This window comes from Sus scrofa, chromosome 1 (assembly GCF_000003025.6).
Source record: "Sus scrofa isolate TJ Tabasco breed Duroc chromosome 1, Sscrofa11.1, whole genome shotgun sequence".
Classification (NCBI taxonomy): Eukaryota; Metazoa; Chordata; class Mammalia; order Artiodactyla; family Suidae; genus Sus; species Sus scrofa.
In genome coordinates, this window is record NC_010443.5 from 223,888,599 (window position 1) to 223,911,604 (window position 23,006).

A 23,006-nucleotide genomic window follows, 5' to 3' on the forward strand; every position below is an offset into this window, starting at 1 on the left:
GCATAAATGATTTGTACCTTTCTCAAACAGTTTGGTACCTGGGGCTCCTGGGCAGTTCTGAATGACTGGGCAGGGTTGTCACCCAATTCCCCTTGGGTCCACCCAGTGGCATGATGTGAAAACCAAATCATTGAGAGGACAGGGATGTTCATAGACTTTGGCCAAATATAACGACAGATTTGGGGGCAATCTTCTACACCCATTTGAGAAAGGACAAATAGTCTTTAGCAATCTACAAGAAAACTGGCTGATTTAGCTTAGAACGGTGGCTACCATTGCAGCCAAGTTCAGAACATTGAAAAGGAAGGTAAGTGGTTGGGGAAGGGTATCATTCATCCAAGGCTGAGTTGGCTACAGATTTACATATTGGGATATGGGGGAGAAATTTATACTCACACAGTACAGCTCTAATCAACAAAGTGGGAAATCTATTTTCATACTTCATTCACACGAAACACCGCTCTTCTATCTCCAGGGTTTTTTCAAGTTCTAAACTACAATCAGCCCTTCTTTTAAGATAACAATAGATCCTCTTATTCAGCCAGATGGTGGTAATTGTTGCACTAGGCTGGGTTCATAGTACAACATCAATAAATGGCCACTTGTAGAGGGACAGACAGAATCCCACTCATAAAACATACCTAACACACCTCCCTCCTTTTCCCATCCCCAAATGATGTATTGTCACAACACCCATGGGGGCTAAATCTCATTTTGGGGAAGAAAGGAAAACTAGAAAGAGTAAAATAATGTAAGTGGAAAAGCAATTTCTTGGGGGAAAAAATAGAACATTTAATCTCTGAGGGGAATGCTCACCAGGTGGATTTGGCCTTTAGGGACCATTTGAAAGAAGGAATTCAGAGGAGTTTTTCCCAGTCCCTGAAAAGCTGTCTTGGTAAAGACTGCACATTGTCAACCAAAGATACTCCAACTGGGAGATGGAGTTAAAATTCTTGCTCAGTGAGTTGTCTAAGTCTCATGAAACGAGTGTCTATTCCAAATAGGTGTTTCAAAAAATCTTCTTGCCTCATAATTCATTTTGAGAAGGAAAAAGTATTTTTTTAAACCCATCATGGAAGAGAAAATGACATACTAGTGTGTTCTGTGGCCAGTGTACACATGCTTTTCACAGGCCTGGAGGCCTTACCCTTTTTGGTGCTTTGTCCTTATTTTCCTGGTTTCAGTCCTACCTGGGACTGGCGAGGGTGGGAGGCGTGGATGCTGACTAGTCTCTGTTTCTGCTCTTAATAGGCTCTACTATCTGGTTATATAACCCTAATCCATGTCCACAGTCCAGAGCTCAGATGGCTGGCCTGTCAGCAAAAAAATGTTAATTCAACAACGTTGGATGTTATTTCTAGAGCTAAACTCCTTGGGGAAAATAAGAAATGGTTGCTCCTAGGATTCAACTTCTCTGCTCTAAAAGATATTTCTTTCCTAATACTTTCTTCTCAGATAATTTGCCAATGTCTGGTGTGCCCTGACATTTGGTCCAAATAAAATGCTGGAACAGACTCCTAGGATATAACTATCTTCAAACTCTGTACAAGAGGGGTGTTTACTACAGAGAATCAGCATCTATTAGGGCATGAAACGTCAGGGACCTGCTGGCACTCGCTCTCCACACTGAATCATTTCACGATATAGATACTATTTTTTTTTTCCTGGCATCTATAGCAAGCAACTTAGTTTATAACCTGAGGCATTTTCCATACTTCCAGGCAATGAATACTAGCTTCTTTTGAGTCTCAACAGCACATAATTTAAGACAGTGGGAAAAGGAGCTGGAGAATAGTTTCCAGTGCAAGGAAAACATCATGCAGATGTTTGCCCTCACTCTTGAATTCTGATGGTGAAACTGAGAATTGTTTATTTGTTCTAAAGTCAAACCTAAGGAATTTATTTTTTCAAGGCCGGGGGCTGGGGTAGGGTTGGGGAGTCATGCCGTAATATAGTCCTAATATTGAAATAGTCAACACATGGCCCTAGGATTTTGAATCCCCACAGGATTTAGATCTTTTTAATTGTTCATTTCTTGATGAAATTTGGCACACCAGAAGTGGCAGAAAGGACATACCTGAAAAAACACCGGAGGACTACTTTGCTAAAACTGTATACTCATCTTCTGTAATTGTCTTTTTCCTCCAAGATAGCAAGCTAGGAATCAGTCCTCTATCTTGAGCCATTTATTGAGAACAAACAAATGAACTTGGAAAATATATGACCCAATTGAAGTTAAATACCTGACTTTGGTGTATGAGAATCATAAACTTGCTTACGGTCTATCTGGTCCGCAAACACTTCCCCATAAATCATCCAATAGGGCATGTAGAAGATGTTCTTGGCCAATTTCCACGATGGCTCCTCATTGGGAAAGAGAATGGCTTGCCTGGCGACCCCAAAACTCATCAGCACCACCAGCATGATGATGACAAAGTACATCATGTCTATCATCTGGAAGGGTGGGGAAGCAGAGGGAGAAAGCAAAGAAAACCAGAATGACTGAGTGTTCCGAGGTGCTGACATTGTTGGAAACTGATGAAGGAGGTTCACTTCTGAGACTGCTAAGGAATATGGAGACAGGTAAGAGAACACTTGGTCTACTGAAGCCAATGCCCACAGAATCTTATCGGTAACTCAAAAATCATTAAAAATAAAAAGCCCATGTACAATGGAACTCTTCCATCTTCCATTGTTTTCTGTGGGACCTAGTCAAGACTAGGCATGAGAGTCATATAACACAGAAGTTAGAGTCTTTATACAAATGCAGTACTAACTTTTTTTCTGTTCCTGGGAAAGGCAAATGCTCTCCTTGGGCCTCTTTCTTCTCAGCAAAATTGGAATTGGGATAGTTGAACTATTTCAACAACTATTGCAATGAATTCTGTGACAGGCTAATGGAGAGCTGAGCATCTCAAGAAAATAATCATTTGTAAAGGACAAACTAAATATCAGTCTTAACACTGTCTTAATTCTTGTGGCCCTACCTCATTGCATAGTGTTCTATCACAAACCAGTATCACAGCAAAACGCTCTTTCTGTGCTTCCTTCTGCAGTGTGTCCATCAGTCGTGGAGGGTGTTTTGTAGGTATTAGAATCAGGTAATCCAGTGGCTTACTGGCCCATTCCTGTGCTTGCTGTTGAAATGCTGGATTTTCACGTTGACATGTTTATAAAATTCTCTTGACTCCATGCAAGTACAATGCATGGAGTATTGGCCCTTTCTTTTTTGCTTGTTTTCGTGATATGTGTTCTCTGGGATCTGTTTCTCATAGGTCAAGCTACTTTCCTTTTATCGCCAAAAACAGGTGAGGATATAATAACGATCATTTTGCCTGGCCAGAACCCACTGCCTTTTTTTTTTTTTTTTTTTTTTTTTAAGTAAAACACAGCTGTATTTCCACTTAAGTTTGTTCTTATATTCTTTTTTTTAAATTGGAGTATAGTTGATTTACACATGTCTGCCTCCTTCCTTTAGAAACAATTCCCATCCATTTTGGCCACAGGGGTAGGTGTCTTTTCCAGGCTGGGTTAACCATGGTATCTTACCCTTTGTCAACAGCGATAGGAGGCAGGCATCTGACAAAGAATGGCCGACCAGAATCCTTTCTTTGGATGTTTTTCAACTGAATCTGGGAAAAATACACTCCCTTTCCTTCTCTGCTGTGATGTGATTCTAGAATGTCCGAGGCAGAGTCTCCCACTCGTGAAACTGATCAGACTGAATGAAGCAGATATTCCAGGGAGGAAGAGAGCACATGTCCTAACTGTGGTTGAGGGCCTGGCTGCAGTAGCTTTTAAAGCACAGCTTCATCATGTCCTGGTGTAAATCAATATGTCACTCCTGGGCTTAAGCTAGTTGGAAATTGGTTTCTATCCCTTGCATCAAACCACCTAATACAAAAGACTACCTTTTCTTATATATGTAAAGGAATCCCATCCACAAAGAAAGGCTGATGATAATTTTATCCATGGTCTTCAAATTAGTTTTTTTTTTTTACACACACACATTCCATGGTGTCAGTTATTGGAATTGAAACATTTAGCCTTCCTGTATGTCTTAGGACACTGGGGACGCAATATATTTTTAGGTCAATTAATCAACTTTCAAGGCAATTTAAAAATCTCTCAAGTATTGTCTGACTCTGAAATTAAGAATCTCAAAACTTTGATATCTTTCATATTTGTTCATTGTCGTTAAAAATGTATGCTAATTCTTTTCACAATTTAGCAGCCTCAGAACTCTTAAAAGTGAACAAGCCAGCTATACTGAAACAGTTTTATAGGCAACATGGCTTTCTCATCCTCTCTTTTTTTTTTGTTGGTTCTTTGGTGTTTCTAGAGCCGCTCCCACGGCATATGGAGGTTCCTAGGCTAGGGGTCTAATCGGAGCTGTAGCCACCAGCCTATGCCAGAGCCACAGCAACATGGAGTCTGAGCCGAGTCTGCAACCTACACCACAGCTCCCGGCAACACTGGATCCTTAACCCACTGAGCAAGGCCAGGGATCGAACCTGCAACCTCATGGTTCCTAGTCGGATTCGTTAACCACTGCGCCACGACAAGAACTCCAATCCTCTCTTATCTTTTAAAATTCACCATTTAACAAAAAGTTCTATTAAAGAAAAAACATGAATGGATCCTTCATGTTGTGTTTATTTAGACTGATTAAAAGGTGGGTGGTGAGAGGAAGGTGTGTTACTCATGAGATTTAGGAACTAGTTTGACCCAAGAAAACTCAGCCAGTAAATACAGCAACTGTTCTCATTTCCAGGACTGTTTTCATTCAGCTTGTTTGTTAGATCTATTTAATATGTCAAAACAATTGAAGAAACATTGCTCCCAAACACTCAACTTCATATGTTTCACAGAAGTCTTAACTTACACACAAAAACTGAAATCTGTTGGAGTGCAGAAACAGGACATTATTAGTGAGAACTGGGTCTGGCTACCTCTGTTTTGAAAGCTAAATTGTCTAATTAGTTCAATATTAAGAGAGCTGATTCTGTATCATACTTTTAAATATGCTCTGGTTGTGTTCTCTAGAGGAGAGCAGATCCTGTAGCGGTTAAACATGTGTTTTCAAGTGTCAGAATACCCAAGTTTTCATCTTGGCTCTGCTAGTGAAAACAACGAGGTGATTTGGGGCACAGTGCCTTTTTTTTTTCCTCCCCCCTTAACTTGTAAAGTGGGGATAATAACAGTAATGCATATGATTTTTGTAGGGGTTAAATGAGATGTGTGAAACAATGTGGATTGCTTTTAGTAGAAGTTAATGTGTTATTATTATTTGAATTGAAAGGAGGTCAGGCTGTGGAGTCAGAAAGACAGGAATTGGAATCCTTTGTTCCTTGCCCAGTTTCAGTTTCTTCAATTGTTAAATGAAGATGCTAAAACCTACTTCATGTGGTTGTAATGACGACTAACATGTCTGAAGTGGTATTTGGCCCATATTAAATAATAGCTATTATTGTTGGTTTTAGTCTACATTACATTAAGTGAGCTTGGCACCACGCTTAGAGAACCACTGAGAAGTGGAATATGAAGGAAAGGGGTTGGAATTCCATTAAGTGATCCTGGACCCGAAGATTAATTGGAATCATACTTGATCAGTATTGACTCCAGCGATCTTAGCAGCCTTCAGTCCCTTGACCACAGGGCATAGTGAGTGAGTACTGAATAGGGGTTTGCCACCATTGAGGGCCTTCTGGTATAATCACATCTGGGCACATTCTGTGAAGTTTCCAGCCTGGCAGTTCATCTGGCTCACTGATAATTTCTACAGGCATATTTTACCCACTTTCTGGATCAGTGACTCAATTACTGCATTATCTTAAAAGCTCCATGAAAGAGAATAAAGCCCCCAAATATACTCATTTGCTACTTACACTTGACTGATTAGTGAAGGCATTCATAGGTTGGAACATAGAAAAAATGCGATGCACCTCTCTGCTCACTCCATCGTAAGGTTTCATTCTCATCAAAACTGGGAATACTTATGCCATAATTAAAGAGAGATATGGATTTTAAAATAATCTTGTTGCATTGTTGTAACTTTAGTTATTTCATGTATCTAAGTGTAACCTGACCTGTTAAAACTAATATCTGGTTTGTTTGGGTCTTTCCTGATTTATTGAAAAAGATAAGGTATCAATGAGAAAAAACAATCAGATTACATATTCGTCTAATGCAGTGGTTCTCAGAGGCCAGTCTGCTCTACAGGGGACACAGGGCGACATCTGGAGACAGTTTTGTTGTCGTGCATCTGTGTGTGTGTTTGTACACACATGTGCATTCATGTACACACACGTTACTGGCACCCAGAGATAGAGACCAGTGATACTGCTAAACATCCTATGATACACACAGCACAGCCCTTACCACAAATTATTATATTGTCCAAAACAGCAATAGTGTCAAGGTTGAGAAATTTTGGCTTAATGTTGTAGCTGTTATTGTTCTTGACTTTCACTGGGTCCATTTGAGAATATATTTGAGAATCTCACAGAAGCTTGATCTCTCTGTCCAGAAAAAATTCATACTGCCACACCTTTTTACATATAAATTGTGTGGAAAGTCCACAGTTCCTCCTAAACCTCTTCCAGAGACTCTAAGTGGAGACTTTCTGCTTTTAGATGTAGAAATTTTCACCACAATCTTAAATTCATTACTGAAGAACCAAAAAGATGATGAGTCTGAGTAGTAGAATATGATACACATTTTCTAGTCAAAAAACCCCTAAATGAACTGGGATGCAGTTGTAAGTAACTCAAGCTTATTGAATACAAGTTTTTCCACTCTAGAATAGCTTTGTGATATTTTCCCTAAACATTGCTGGTGTTATAAACACCAAGCTTTTGTACCAAAGGATTAGGAATAGAGCAGAATGAGTATGCTCTCCAATTTTCCCTTTTTCCATTGTACTTGAACAAACGATGAACATAATAGCAGACACAATGTATCAAATGTCTGTGAGCCAGACACTGCCGACCCCTTAACATGTGTTATTTCTAATTATCACCACAACCTTACAAGATGTGCATTTATTATTACTACTTGGAAAGGAGTAAACCACATCTCAAAGATGGTAAATAATTTGCTCATAACCCTTTCCTTTTAGATTCAAAATTTCCCTCACTTTGTATGAGTTTGTCAGGGCTTTTGTAGGAAGTTTGTTATTGAAGCTTCATTTTAATAGAATTACATAATATTGATTTGCTTACTGAAAGGTAAATAGCAGTGATGTAAATAGTAAAACTTGAGTGAGAGCAATTCAGGACATCTGTTGACCAATTGTCCAACTGTTTTGACAGCTCACACAATGAAAGTGGAGTGGAGAATAATAGCAATGAGGCTTTGCAGCAAGAGCTGTTCGCCACAGTAAAATGGATGTACTTGGGCTCTCCACACATAACCCTATAAAGATTAAGCAGAGGACACATTTTGAAAAGTGGGGTAACTGACAAAAAGCACCCAGTGTCTGAGCATCAGGCTCTGATTCTTCCTCTAGTGAGTTTGGAGAGGGAGCCAATTTACTCGTGAGTTCCCAGCTTCACACTGATGCTGTCCAACTGGGTCTCAGGTTTTATAGAGAAAGTCTGGAAAGTGGTGTATGGTCAAGGAATAGTGGAAAACATGCACAGCCATATGTGGGGAAGCATGTTAGCCTGGTACATGGGTTTTAAGAATAAGCAGAAGCCTCATTCTGGAACCTTATTTTTAAAAGGCAGTATGTTTGTAATGAAACACATGATATACTGACAGAACTTAATGTTCAAATCGAACTCAACCTAACTCAATTCACCTCAGTTTTTTTCCCGAGTGTGTAGGGAAAGACTTTTTCTAGAACTTAAGAAAAAAAGGAACCTATTAAAAATTTACAGTGGAGACCCATACCTTCTCCAATTTTCAGCTAAAATGTAACCTCCATGTGAAGATTCCCCTCCAACCTTCTCTATGCACCTGTGGTATTTTATACCCATCTCTGTTACAGCATCCTCACACATGTATGGTTAAGCCCTTCTCTCATCATCTGCCTCATTGAGTGTCTTTAGATACCTAATTCCTACTCAAGTGCTTGTCATAAAATAGATGTTGTACACACATATATATACACACACACACATACATATCTATGTATGTCAGGAAGTGAATGAGGAATGGTTAATTCTCCAGTTTCATACATATATATATGTATGTAGTCAAACTTCAAACTTCTGAACACTCCAAAGCAATTAAAAATATAAAACACCCCCAGCGCCATCTCAGACTTTGACAGCAGGTCCAAATGAATTATTTCCTTCTTTCTGTGATAACCGCTCCTCTGAGAGGTTATAACATGGAATCAGAGGACCCTGCTTACCATTTTTCCAATCATCATTACATATGGGCCCAAATACTTGTTCACGCCGAAGATGTCTAACAGACGGATGTACCAATAAATGATGTTCACACAATAGATGACCCTCCCATCGCTCCTGAAGGGCTGGTCTTGGAGACGAAGGATCATTCCAACAGAGAACAGAAGGATGGCTATGAGATCTGTGACATTCCAGTACTCTTGGAGCCACACCTTCACTTTTTGTAGCAACTTCCCTGGCTCTGACATCAGGATCTAAGAGGCAGGAAAGAAGACTGGGGTTAGGTCTGATTTCTGTTTTTATTTTCAGCCCAGCTGGAAAGTGCTTGGTCTACTAGCTGCATCAGTAGCTTGTTTTGTCCACCTGTATGTACTCAGAGGCTGGCTGGCCTCAGCTTAGCTCAGTTGTGTATAAGTACTGAGTTTGATCCTTTGGGATGCGTAACATTTCTAAGGCATGCATTAGGGTTGTGCTATAAATTATAATTATTTCTAATGCCCTGCAAATCTCCAAAAATCCTTTTTCATCCCAGGAAACAGTGTCACCCATATTGAATAGCTCAAGCCACTAATTTAGGACTCCTTCATTCCTCCCTTTCATGCCCATATCCCCTGCATCAACACAACCTATCACCTCTGTTTCTAAATACAATTTATTCCAACCACTTTTCAACCACCTCCATTGAGGCCACTCTGGCCTAAGCCACATCAAACAGCCCAGATGATTCCAACAGCCTTCTAACTGGCATTTCTGCTGCCACTGTTGCCCACCTGGCCTCAATCCATTCTCTGAGTAGCTCAGAGAAAGCCAAAACAGCCTAAGCCATGATCTGGGTAGTAAGTACACAGTTGCATGGGTAGGGAAAAAAACTCATCAAGCTGTATGTACTCATGGGTTTGTCTTCTCACAGGTGAATCATACCCCAATTTGAGAGATTTGAGACATACGAACAACAAAAATCATGGCAAATTATGGTAAGTGATGGCTTCCATTACAAATACAGAAAAATCCAAACTCCTTATGGTAGCTTCATTTCACATCCCACCGTATTCTTCTTGCTCCCTTCCCTGAGGCTATAGTATTCTGCTCTTACGTATAACAAGGATATTTGCACTTGTTCCCTCAAGTTGGGCATTTTCTTCTCTCAGATTCTTGTTTATCTGGCTCCTTCACATCCTCAAGTTCTCCCTATAAATTTCCTCTTCTAAGAAAGAACTCCCTTGATCACTCCCCCTGCAGTGGTCCCCACATCATCAAGTCACTAATACATTATCCTACTTTATTTTTTTGAAGATGTTATCACTACATGGAAATCTTGTGTGTGCACGTATGTGTGTCTATGTGTATCTTGGCTGGATGGCTATCATCTATCCATGCATCCTTCTCAACATCCCTCCATCTCTTATCTTGCTCTCTCCCCTACACTGTCAACTTTGAGGACCGACTCTTTGTTCCTCAGGGCCTGAGACATAAGAGACAATAAATATTTGTTGGCTATTGGCACAGACACCTCACAGCACTTCTCCACTCCTTTGTATATCCCAGCTTTGGGTGGTACTCTTATCTTAAATCTAGAGTACTTCTTGCTGCCACACTATGAAATGCACAGTTGGAGAGTAGGAGTTGCCACCCATACTGTACCATAGCCCACCCCAGGACATGAGGAACCTTGAGAGGCTACGTAGCAGGGCTACTTCACGAATCATTTGTGTATACCTCTGAGATTTCCACCTCCTCAAGCCATGACTCACCCCTTTCCTGACTAAGGACCTCTCAACAGAGTGGAGAGCAGAGACTGGGCTCAGGTCTAATCAGCAGCTATTTGAATCCCCAAGACCCCTTTAATGGCTTGCCTTACCCTGAAATATTAAGGAAGGGAGGTCATAATAAGAAAGGACTGGGGCTTGAGCAAGATACCAGGGGCCACCTGGTAGCCTCATTCCTCAACCCTGGCCCTTAGCATGTACCAGAAGCACCTGGAGGGCTGGTGAAAACACAATTGCCTGGGCCCATGCTCCTGGCCTTTCTGCTTCAGTATGCCTGGTGTGGGGTTTGAGGATTTCCATTTCTAACAAGCTCCCAGGTCATGCCAGTGACAAGTTGGGAGCCACTGTTCTACGCATGAGGAATTCCTGCAGCAGTTATTGTTCTGACGGCTTCTGGCCCCCAAGCTCCATCTTAACTAGCAAATGGTGCACATGGGCACGCAAGCAAGTGCTGGGGGGTAGTGAATGCTTTGGCGTTTTTCTATCCTTTTGCTAAGGCTTATAGTATAACTTTTTAAAACAATGAAATTTTTGTGAAATCACAACATAAAAAAAGATCAGATTGACTGGGGTGAGACAGGAGTGAAAAGGGCACCTTCCCTTCTCCAGCCAGCTCTTAGGTACCTTGGGATTCCAGGGCTCTGAGGAGTGCTCCAGTTTGCAACCACTGGGGGAGTGGAAAGAGCAGTGGACCTAGAGCTGGGTCAGTCCGCTTAAGACCCACCTCTGCTTTGCAGCTGTGGAATGCAGGAAAATTGCTTAATCTCTGAGTCTTAGTTCCCATACCTAGTCAAGTGGGGATGTCTTCCCAACCACCATTTTCCCAATGGAGCTGCAGGAGGCAGCCCCACAGAAGAGAAGGCCCGCCTACCTCACGGGAGAGCAGTTATGCGCTATTAAGGGATCACCAGGCTTGTTTAGTGACTATGCACATAAGTATGTGGTGCCGGGAAGGGGTGGGCAGAGTGGGAAACCACAAAGCCCTCCTTGTATAGCCCTGGGAAGGCAGGGAAGCCCATGAAACTTTCCCCTGTTTCCAGGACCTTGTGACTGAGGTCTGGGGGGCCCGAGTGCTCTGAGGCTGCGCAAGGAGGGATCCTAGGCACAGGAGCAGTTCTTACTTCCCTAATGAGCCCAGGGATGCCGGGGAATTGGCAAGGGGGCCACCTCACCAAGTGGCTGAAGAGGGAAAGGTCAAGTACTTAGGTAGCCAATGCTTCCAGCCCCACAGCTTCTTCTTCAACAAGGACTCTAGGTTGACCCCCTGCTGACCCCAGGCTAAAAAGCCCTGCCCGCCCTCCCTGCTGCTATATGCTGCCTCAGGAGAAATAGATAGCCAGGCCTTGAGATTCCTGGCAGCCCGCCGGCTTGGCAGCCTCTTCCAGAACAGTCCGTGGAGTACAGACTGCTCCCTGTCTTCTTCCAGTCTAGTCCCTGGAGAGATTCCAGTCGCCCTGCTCAAGTCTTTCCCTTTTCTGCTTATCATGGGGAGGGAATATGCATCTGGGCTTTAAATCACAAAGCCAGCGAGCTGGCACTTCACAGCAATAGAGGCCCTAGCAGCAGTGGCCTCAGTTCTCAGAGAGCTACACAAAGACCAGAGCGAATTTATTACTGTTTTTCAGTTTACAAATGGGAAATGCACAACACTGGTCAGGAAGTGGATGGCATTATGAATGGGAAAACCTAAGTGTAGACAACTAGTTGGAACAAGGCAAAGGCATCCATTTAAAAAAAAAAAAAAAAAAAAGCCCCTTATAAAATGGGGCCAGTGTACCCACCTCCAAACTCTCAGGATGGGGGCATGCTGGTTAGAATTTAAATTCCCCAAAGCGCTTTAAAAACCCATGAGAAGGGCTCTAAATATTTATGCATATTTTTTTAAAAAATGACCCCAATTTGATGGCATCTTTTTTTCCTCCGGAGAACATTTTAAAGCTAAGCCCTATGACAGTAAGGTCCTCTTAACCTGTCTTAGTAATGAGGGCAAGGGTGAATTTGTGGGTCTGTAGGAATTTTTACTATGGAGCCCAATATATTTGCTCACTCACTATAGGACAGCAAGCAGGGTTTTTCCACAGCTCTTGAGATTGCAATAGACTTGATAGGGATTAATTCCTCCAGAAAATCCTCTCCAGCTGACTGCAGTTCCAGGGGAAATACAGAGGAATCCTCATACCACACGAACCTGCTTCCCTGATGGGCTTGAGCATGGGATTCAGGAGTGTTGGGCAGGGTTGCAGAGCCCTCTGGTGGATTACTGCTTGACTACATTCTCTCAAAGGGTTCTGAGTCTATGATGTCTCCCAAGGCTAGCTGTTACTTCCAATAAGTCACAGGAGGGTGGCTTTTTGATGGCTCCTGGGACAGTATGGGGTTGGAGGGAAAAGAGGGGGATCCATGCCCTCAGCCTGAAGGATAAAAAAAATATGTTCAACTTGCCTAGGGCTGGTGCAGAGGCTGGCACGTAAGAAATGGGAGTAAGAAATGTTGAGAAGGAATTAACCAAGGGAGGGAGTCAATTAGTGAAAAAAAGCACAGTTCCTCTTAGAGCTGCTGAAATGCATTTTCAGAATCACAGGTATTGGAGGACCGTGTGCACAGAGACCCAGAGTTAAGGGGTTAGAACAGGAGTTAAGAGCTGAAAACTTAAAAGACGTAAAGAAAAATTTTTCAGTGTAGAAAATATTTAAAAGGCATGTTTATCAGAAAAGAGAGGTGTAAATAGCCAGTGAAAACAAATGGAGAATTTCTTGAGGGCAAGAGCTATGCTAGCAGAAAACAGACAAGAGTCTAAGCACGGGTGGAGTTATAACCTTATAAACGCACACCAAAGTTTCCCAGGTTTGTCTGCAGCCCTTGAAGCCAAGTCCTATATTTCTTTGGCAGCATTAGAGAAAGTTTCTGGCTTAATTGGGATCCTGAGCGTTCCCTGATCCCCTTCATCCACAGGTGTAACTAACCACTGTCTTTCTGGTTTTTTTTTTTTTTTTTTTTTTTTTTAATGAAAGCAGTTACCTCTCTCATCTTTTCTATTCCCAGGGTGAAAATATAGGAAATGACGATCCATTCCTGGGTGGAAGGCCAGCGCTCCATCTTCACCAACACGATATAGTTGAAGAGCATCAAGTATCCGATGTACGCCAGCTGTAAGGAAACACAATACAGTGCTCTGGCTGCAGAGACCTGGGAGCCCCGCCCTCGGGCAAGGTTACGGTGCTGGAGGACATAACAAGGTCGGCAAGTAGGACTAGCAATTTGCAAAGCGATGAACTTCTAAACTATCAAAAGAATTTTAAGAGGCTAACATTTGAAATAATTTGATGTACACTCTTCCTTTTGATCCTGGTGTATTTCTGTGTCCCAAAACTTTGCTTGTACCCATGTTGTCATGACACACCATTTTGTTCTGCAATTACCCCATTTCACATGTCTTCCTGCCTAGAAAGGGAATCTCTGCTCTCAGGGGCTGCTCTTTCTCATGCCTGAGCCTTGGGTCCTTGAACTAGGACAGCATGATGGGCTTTCTGCCTAAAAAATGCCAGGAATACAGAAGTCTAAGAAGGAAAGGCAGACCCAAGCTCTACTTGTAAATTGCTCAAATCAACATAAAAATAGCCCAGGCTTTTTCAGAGCCCCACTTTAATTCTCTTCTGAGTTAATGTCTTTTTCTCTTTTTTTTCCTCTTTTTTTTGGCTTCACCTGTGACATATGAAGTTCCCGGGCCAGAAATGGAATCTGAGCCTCCATAGAGACAATGCTGGATCTTAACTGACTGTGCCACAGTGGGAACTCTTTTTTTCCCCTCCTATCTTAAAGTGTTTGGCTTGGCAGTGCCCTGGGAGGGTTTTAACTTCTTATCCCTGGCACCACTTTCCTGCCCTGTCCAAGCTGGGATATTCCTTCCTGGTTTCTGCTTCTTTGCAGCAAGGCAAGAGAAGACAAGGCAATTTATTGGAAAGAATGAGTCTGTGAGGCTGACTGTGGCTTGGAATGAGGTTTAATTCTCCAAGGTTGAACCCTGAATGGAACTGAGTCTCAGGAAAATACCTCAGGGTTCAGGTTTGTCTAGATCAGCGGAGTGCAGGAGGGCGGGTGACGTTCTTTCATAAGGGGCTGAGGAGCCTCTGGAGAAAAGGCAGAGAAGTTAAACGTTTTTTTTTTAAGGAAAGCTTCAAGTAGAAAGTACTGGCCAGTTTTTAGAGGCCTCGGGGGCTCTGAATAGAAACTCTCGAGTTTATTGAGATCTGTACTCTTTGGAGTTGAGCTAGCAAAGAATAAGACAAGGTGCGGGCAAAAGGATGGAGTCTTGAGATTTCTGGGGATACAGTTCGTTCTGGAGTTCTGGAGACAGCTCAGACGGTAAAGAAAGATGCAGCCTGGCTGGGTGATAGAAGGGGAACAGAAGGCCCTGCAGAGCTAGAGAAATGCTGCTTTCTTTACCAATGGGACCTTCCCCCCCCTTCTTTCCCCTCCCCCTTTCCTTTTTTATTCTCCGGTTTTTTATCCTGCTTCTTTTCTTCTGTTTTCTCTTTCCTTTTATCTTCCCTTTATCCCCTTTTCCTTTTTATACTCCATTTCCCCCTTTACCCATTTTTCATTTTCTTCCTCTTTTCTCACTTATTTTAAACCCCTTTTTCTTATTTTTATCCTTTTTCTCCCTTCCCTTCATTTCCCCCTTTTTCTCTTTCCCCCTTTTCTTTTTATCCCCTTTTTACTTTTTATCTCTCTTCTTCTTCCTTTTCCAAGAAATATATAATTTCCTAACATGCATCAAAGCTATTTTCTGAGATCCTATAACACTGATTTATAGACACAACCATATAATTTCTCATCTCCTGAAAGGCAAACATGTGTGGGAGTCGAAGGAGAACATGCCTGGGAGCGAGAGGACAGCAAGAGAATGCTGAGGGAAAGCAGAACCCTTCCTCCCCCCACCCCAAGAGATTTGCTCCTTCACACTACCCTCCCGGGACTGCTATTTATAACTCTTCTCAGTTCCTTCCCCACCCCACCTTTCAGGATCCTTAGCACCTGAAAACCTCACCTGACAAGAGTCTGCTCAACTTGAAATCCTGTAAGATGGTGTTTAAAATGTGATTTGTTTCATATGGTTCCTGTTTACCATTATACACTGGCATCCACTCTCTAGCCCCTGCGTATTATATGTTACAAAACACAAGGAAAGGACTTCAGTGGTTAAATCCTCAAATATACTTTCAGCCTCCTTCTGACCTGAAATTCTCCTCTCTTTTTGCCTACTTCCTTCTCTTTGCTGGATCAAATTCCATTGCTGCTGATGAAGCTTGTTAACTCCCAGGTTTTATCACTTTACCCAACTCACTACAGAACATTCCAAAGCATTGTCTTCTCTTGTCATATGTAGGCTCAATGACACACACATAATTCTTGCAGAATCTCTGCATTTTCATACTTAAATAACTCCTTCAATCTGCCTCTGTCCTCTGAACATGGGTCTAGTGTATGGGTTTGGTAGAGCGACGAGTGTTTGGTGGAAGGAATGTAGATGCAAAGTCAGTGAAACTTGGACTTAAATCCTGACTCACATACTTCCCAGCTGTATCCTATTGTGTAAATCACTTTACCTGCCTGGGGCTCCCATCTGTGAAATGGAGATGATCCCTACTGGCCCCATAGAGGCTTTGGAAGGATGGGGGAGGGGAATATGTGTCTATCTCGGTCCCAGGATGGATGCCCAGTGAATGGTGGCTGATAAGATTATACACTTCTTTTCGCAAAAAAAAAATTCTCTTCCTCTGATCTCCTCTTCCCTCAGTGCTTCCTTTTTACCCCTCCCCCACTGTTAATTCTTTATACCTTTCCTCCTTTTTTTCTCTTTTTACAATTGACCTCATTGCTTATGCTTTCTCCACAATCATCCTTTTTAGTGCCTGTTGTTCTTTAAATTACAGTTACTCTACAATGCCCTTCTTTCCATAATCAAGCTACAATATAATGTTTTGGGACAATTCTCAAAATACGGACTTACAAAAATAGGGCTTTAAATGTTTCAGTGACACAACGGAGGATTGACTGCTGCCTTGTGAGTAACCTATCTTAGAAAGCACTTTCATAGGGTCTTGCTGTAGATTATCCTAACATGACATGCTTCAATGGTGTGTGTGTGTGAATATATTCACATATATACATGTATATATTCTGTAAGCTTTAACAAGCTGTGTCTTTCATAACACAGCTTTGAAAAGAAACATAGCCTTTTGATTCCTAAGGATAATAATGAAATATATGAATTTGTATTTTATTTGCTTATACATTTTTATAAATTTTCCATTAACCAAGATGCATGACTCCTAAAGTATGAATTGCAAGCCCCAAAGCCTGCTGAAGCTGTCTGGTGATACCTGGTGGGGCTTGGCCACTCCTCACTTCTTCCCAGGCCTTTTCCTACTGCCACTGGAGCGTGGCAGGGTTATGGTGTCAGCAGGGGAAGCAGTCTGTTTCTGCTGGAGAAGTCTAGGACACAGTGGTGCCCTCTGTCCTGGAACCACTTTACACCCAGAATTGGCATCCTCTCTAGCTGGGCACTTAAGACAGGCTCCCATCACAAACTGGTCTGGGAACCAGTTGGATCCCTGCCTCCTTTCTTCTTGGAACAGAAGAGAACTGAATCTGCTCCCCAGATGTTTGCTAAGATATGGAAGTGGGGTTGTGTAGAAGTGAGGTGTGTCCTACCTTTCAGAATAATTTTGGAAATCAGAGTGGGAACTATTCTTATAGGAAAAAACACACAAAAAAGCAAATGGGACTCTTAATCTAAAGCATCTTTGGGGATTTTAAAGATTTTAAAGACTCTTCCTCTCCATTTACTTCTTGAGGCCTGGGCTTTGTCAAAACACATATGGATTTCTAAAAACCGTTGTGCAAACACAATCAGACACGACTGGAGCATCCAGTCTGATGGGTTTGCTGAAGGTGACCCAGTCAGCCATGCAGAAGGGAGGTGGATACACAGGCTCCTATTCTCAAAGAGGCAGCCTCATAACCTGCAGTATAGGATACAAGGAAAGCAGCGAGTCCTGAGCTTCCCAGACCACAAGACTCACCTGGGAAGCTTGTTAAACACACAGCCTCTTGGGGTCCTCCTTGGAGATTTTATTTACTGCGTCTGTGGTGGGGCTAGGAATTTTCATTCCTAACACTATCCCTTATCCTTATGGAAGTTTTAGAAATACTGGGGCGAAAATTCAGCCCTTTGTCTGGGACAGTGGTTCTCATTCCTGGCTACTCATTACAACCACTTGGGAACTTTGAAATATCCTGATGCCCAGACTGTGCTCCAGGCCAATGATGTCAGGAATCTCCAGGAATAGAATCCAGGCTTTTTTTTTTTTTAAACAGATGAAGATATAGATTAACTAGAACCCAGGGTTTGTTTTTTGTCATTTTGTTGTTGTTGTTTGTTGGTTTGTTTGTTTTTAGCACTGCAAGTGATTCCAATGCATAGCCAAGGCTCAGGACCCCTGGCCAGGGCATTGGTGATTTAAAAACAGTCTTAGGTAACAAATTGCCTCAGGTAAATAAATGGGGACTAGAGGAATTAAGGAAGTAAAGTGAATACTGGACAGAGATTAAGAAGAGATGCCTTGGAAAGATAACAGAAGTGAGTACTCTATTTGGAAAGGTGATAGGTAATTCTTGGTACTGCTTTTGCTGATTTCTTTTATGCTCTAGATCAGGAGTCTATAAACATTTTCTGTAAAGAACCAGAGAGTTAATTTTTAAGGCTTTGTGGGCCAAATGGACTCTATTGCAAGTGATCAACTCAATAGATGTAGCCAAAAACAGCCAGATTATAGGTAAAGGAATGAGTTTGGCTATGTTCCAAGAAAACATTTTTTCTGAACATGGAAATGTGAATTTCATGTAATTTTGATGTATCTTCCTTAGATTTTATTTCAACTCTTTAAAAATGTAAAAACCATTTTTAGCTCACAGGCCACAGTAGCTGACAGTGGGCTAGATTTCGTCTGTGAGCTATGGTTTGCCAAGCTCTGTCCTGGGCTAAGACAATTAAGGCAATCTGATATAAGAGAAAGGACAAAGATGGATATAAAATGAAGTAAAAATGTTATCTTGATCAATTGTTAGATTAGGAAAAGCATATATAAGGCACCTAGAACATTGCCTTATAGTAGGTGTTCAATAAATGATATTTTATCATCATTGAGTGGGTGGATGAATCAAACACTGACTATTGCTCTGAAATGGGACTAAACCTAGGAATAATCACAGTTACTTTTATACTGTGCTTATGTGTTCCAGGCACTGTTCTAAGTGCTTTACATATTTTAACACATTTAATCTTTACCAAACCTAGGAAAGTAGGTACTATTATTATCCCCATCTTAAGAAAGTGGGAACAGTGCTAAAGTAACTTGCTTAGGTCGCACAATAATAAAGAGGCCCAGATAGGATTTCTGCTTTGGCTGTCTGACTCCAAAGTCCATGCGTGCCACCATTCAGTTGTTTTCTAAAAGGGAAAAATAACAAATATCTGCATGCAATACATACATAGAAATGATTTTTGCATGTCGTATTTTTTGGGGGGGTAGTTTAACATTAAACTTAAATTTTTTACTTGACTGAAAAAATTCTTATTTGTATTTTGGTAATTTCCCATCCTTTTTTTTTTTTTTTTGCCTTTTTTGTTGTTGTTGTTGTTGCTATTTCTTGGGCCGCTCCCGCGGCATATGGAGGTTCCCAGGCTAGGGGTCTAATTGGAGCTGGAGCCACCGGCCTACGCCAGAGCCACAGCAACGCGGGATCCGAGCCGCGTCTGCGACCTACACCAAAGCTCACGGCAACGCCGGATCGTTAACCCACTGAGCAAGGGCAGGGATCGAACCCGCAACCTCATGGTTCCTAGTCGGATTCGTTAACCACCGCACCACCACGGGAACTCCTCCCATCCTTTTTTAAGATCATACTTTGAAGCAGTGGTTTGGAACTTGTGGCAGTTTTTTTTTCCTCCACAAGGAGACATTTGGCCATGTCTGGAGACATTCTGGTTGCCACATTTGGGGGCAGGAGATCACTACCTGCATCTGGTGGGCAGAGGCCAGGGTGCTGTTAAGCACAGAAAAAGCATGGGATAGCTCTCCTCAACAAAGACTTATTCTCCCCAGATGGCAACAGTGCTGAGGTTGGGAAAGCCTTGCTTAAAGCCTGCGCTGACTGTCAGCAGACAGGACCACACAAAAAGTGGTCCTAGTCCTCTACGTCATTGAGGCCTCAGATTTGGATTATCCCATCACTGACTCAAGTGATTGGTGTGTAGCTGGTTGTGAGAAAGGCCAACAATACAGATGCATGATCTTTCATCTGGCACAGCTCCACAGTGACTAGAGAATAGCAGATGACCTGGGTCAAAGCTCACCTTCAGCTTAAAATATTATGAAAAATATAGACAGAAAACCAAGAGTCAGACCATTTCTACCTATCAGGAGGACATTTCAGGGATAATCTTTCATCTTGTGGCCAGAAAATATTTGCAGGGTGTGCTTAGCGAATGATATTTGCTGTGATTGTAGGTTGCTCTGTGTGGTTTTTGCTGCTTTGGTTTGCATGTTTTTGGACTGTGTCAGAGCAAGAAAGGTTGTTTTATGACACCACCAGATTGGGAGTGTTACACACTTCAGCTTTCCATCTGTAGGGGTGTTCCTTCTAACACTCTGCTCATTCCTCACCCACCAAATGTACCCTCAAACCCAGGGTTAGCATCCAACAGGGGCACCTCTGATCCAGCACATACCCATCCAGAGCAGGGATGTGTTTCATAAAAGGACCTCTCTTTCCCTTCTAGACTAGACCCATATTCATCTCACCTCTATTTCTGTTAGTTCTCACTTTTACCATTTCCTTTATTTTCTTCGAGGAGGAGAAATGTAGAAGCTGTGGAAGCTGCCTCACAAACTCCACAAATCTTGCAAAGCTATAGGAAAAAGCAAGGTCGTAGAACTGTTATTCCTGCCTGTGTGGTCTTTATGACTCGCAAAGGAAACCACGCAGGTGCATGAGACCCTGACGTTGGCTCTTTGTGACCATCCATTAAAAAGGAGAAAAGGAAAGATGCTTACGGTGTAGAACCAGAATTTCACAATGGGTGCATTGTAGAATTCGTAGATTTTTCTTCCCAGGGGGATTAAACGGTGTCTGCTTTGAACTTCCTCTTCATCCTTCTTCCTGGAGGACTCCCCATTGTTTCGTCCCAACATTGCCTACAGTGGACGAGAACCGATGACAATCATGGCAGGGTTCTGAGAGCATGTAATTCAATGCGCTCATTTCACAGGTGGGGAAATCATATCCATAGAACCTAAGAGCTTCCCACTGGGCTCCCAGAGATTTAGAACTTGTGCCTTACCTAAGCGTCAATTTGCGTTACACAAAGAGTCTGCGTACGCTTTGCCTAGGAGGGAAGGCCTTACGGATATTTCTTTCTTTCTTTCTTTCTTTCTTTCTTTCTTTCTTTCTTTCTTTCTTTCTTTCTTTCTTTCTTTCTTTCCTTCCTTCTTTCCTTCTTTCCTTCTTTCCTTCTTTCCTTCTTTCTTTCCGTCTTTGCCTTTTGTCCTTTTTGGGCTGCACCCACAGCTTATGGAGGTACCCAGGCTAGAAGCTGAATCAGAGCTGTAGCTGCCAGCCTACACCCATAGCCACAGCAGCATGGAATCCGAGGCTTGTCTGCTACCTACACCACAGCTCATGCCAACACTGGATCCTTAACCCACTGAGTGGGGCCAGGGATTGAACTTGCATGTTCATGGGTACTAGTCGGGTTTATTAACCACTGAGCCATGATGGGAACTCCCTTATGGATATTTCTTGACCATTCTCTTCTCTTCCATCCCAGGACCTCTGGAAGGTATGGTGATGGAAGACACCCAGAGATCTGAGAGGGAGAAAGAGAATAACCTGGAGAGGCCAGGAATATTTCTTCCCAGCCCCTCTTTCCCTAAGTATATTGTCAAACAGGCAGCTCTGGGTTCAAAGTATTTCTCTACTTAAACTAATGACCCTTAAATCAAAGGCAAACTGGATTAGTAATACCAAATTTATTCAAAGGTATAAATATTCAAGAGGGTAAGTTGTCTGAAGTACGTGGAACTTAGGAAATCTACTCAACCCTTAGGCATAAGTCTTGGTTCCCTGGTTTCAAATTACTGCTGGTGTTAGTTTGGTGACTCCTGGGCCCACTGCTTTGCTCTGCATGGGAGAGTCAACCAGATGGGACTAGAAGTCAGGCCTGAGCTGGAAAGGCCCTCGTCTCCAGGTTGTTGCAGATTTCTTTAAGAATTCCATGATTTTCTTTTCATTCTCGATAGCAGGAACATCAGCAATGATTAAACATCACAAAAAAAGGCAGAATTTGAGAAGAGGCAGACACACACCTGCCTGGGTGGCAACGGAAAGGATGGATACCCCAACTATGGCTGAAGATCCCAAGGGTGAAAAGTTCTAGGCACTGGCCACTCGGAAACGGGACTGAGTCCCAACCTGGCCACTCAGGATCTGTAGCACCCTGGGCAAGTCTTTTAACCTGAGATTTTGTTTCTTTGGTTATAAAATAAGGGTAGTAATAGTACCTGATATAAGGTTGGTCTACAAGTCAATCAGCATCTGACACTTAAGTGATCAGTAAAGATTAGCTGATCTTGAAAGTGAATTAAGACTTCCTCAGATACTCTTAATTGAAATGATCTACTTGGGATTTCTCACCAGAAAGAAAAAAAAAAGTGTGATATTAGGCATTATTACAGCATAACTTATTGGCTTTACTTTTTTCAATATTGTTCTAAGGTTAGTTCAATGATGTTTGGGAAATGAAATTTTTAGTAAGTGGGAGAATAGGGTAAAATCTTATAACTGCTCAGAGACCGATAGGGATTTGGGATAAGAAAAAGGATTGGGAATATTTAAAGTTGAGAATCTAATTACCAAAGTAATTTGTCTTGAACTTGAGAACAGAGACAACCACTAGATAATCTGTAACCATAGGATTTGGGGAGAGGGTAACTTCCATTCCTTTATGGGCCCTCTGGCTGGAAAAATACCTTGAATTCATGAATAAGTAAGATTCCATACTATGGCCTAAGAATTTATTTTGATCAGTGAGCTGAATCAATCTTTTTGATGAACATAGCACACCAGACAGGAATAGGGTTCTATAAATATCCATCACTGACCTCAAGAAACTCTGAAGTTACATATTTGTCTTCTATAATTTATAATCTACATTAACATAATTATCCTACTTCAGTTCTGCTTATTTATATGCTCAATAATACAAGACCATATGGATGCACAATGAGATGAGAGTAGAGGCAGCTTGGAGGGTTTTAGGCATCTTGGGGTAACCGCTATGGACAGTAGCTTCCCCCAAAGAGTTATAACAAATGCCTTGGGTCTATGGATGTATTGGAACTTTATTAGGCAAAAGTCAAGACATTTACCTGGCAAGGTAGGTAAAACAAAAGCAAAAACACAATTTGTTTTGCCTTTATTATTCAAAAATATTCCAAAGTGAGTGCTTTTTTTAAAAAGTCTTGTCTTTCACAGTTTAAGTAAAGCATTTATGACATTTCAGTAATTCCAGCCTAAGCAGCTTAACTTGCTGATTTTGTTGATTTCTTTTCCCAGGAGTCAAGCATTTCCTTCGCCTACATTTCTTAAAGCAGCTTGTAACAGGGTCAAATACAGACAAGACTGCACAATGTGGATTTCAGAATCTTTGCTAGCTGGACACAGATGTCAAGTCTGGGAAAGAGGCTTTGAGGTGAACTAAGCTATTAAAGGATACTAAAGTGAAGCAAATTGAGGTGGATATTTCATGTAAAATTTT

At 41.9% G+C, this 23,006-nt stretch overlaps 1 protein-coding gene across 1 annotated transcript in view; it reads right to left on the bottom strand.

Annotated features, from left to right (window-relative positions):
• Positions 1–23,006, bottom strand: part of TRPM3 (transient receptor potential cation channel subfamily M member 3) — an 849,162-nt gene that overhangs the window by 55,336 nt on the left and 770,820 nt on the right. The window contains 4 exon segments of the mRNA XM_021074417.1: positions 2,280–2,454; positions 8,363–8,614; positions 13,145–13,273; positions 20,245–20,385. Coding sequence (XP_020930076.1) covers positions 2,280–2,454; positions 8,363–8,614; positions 13,145–13,273; positions 20,245–20,385 — 697 coding nt within the window.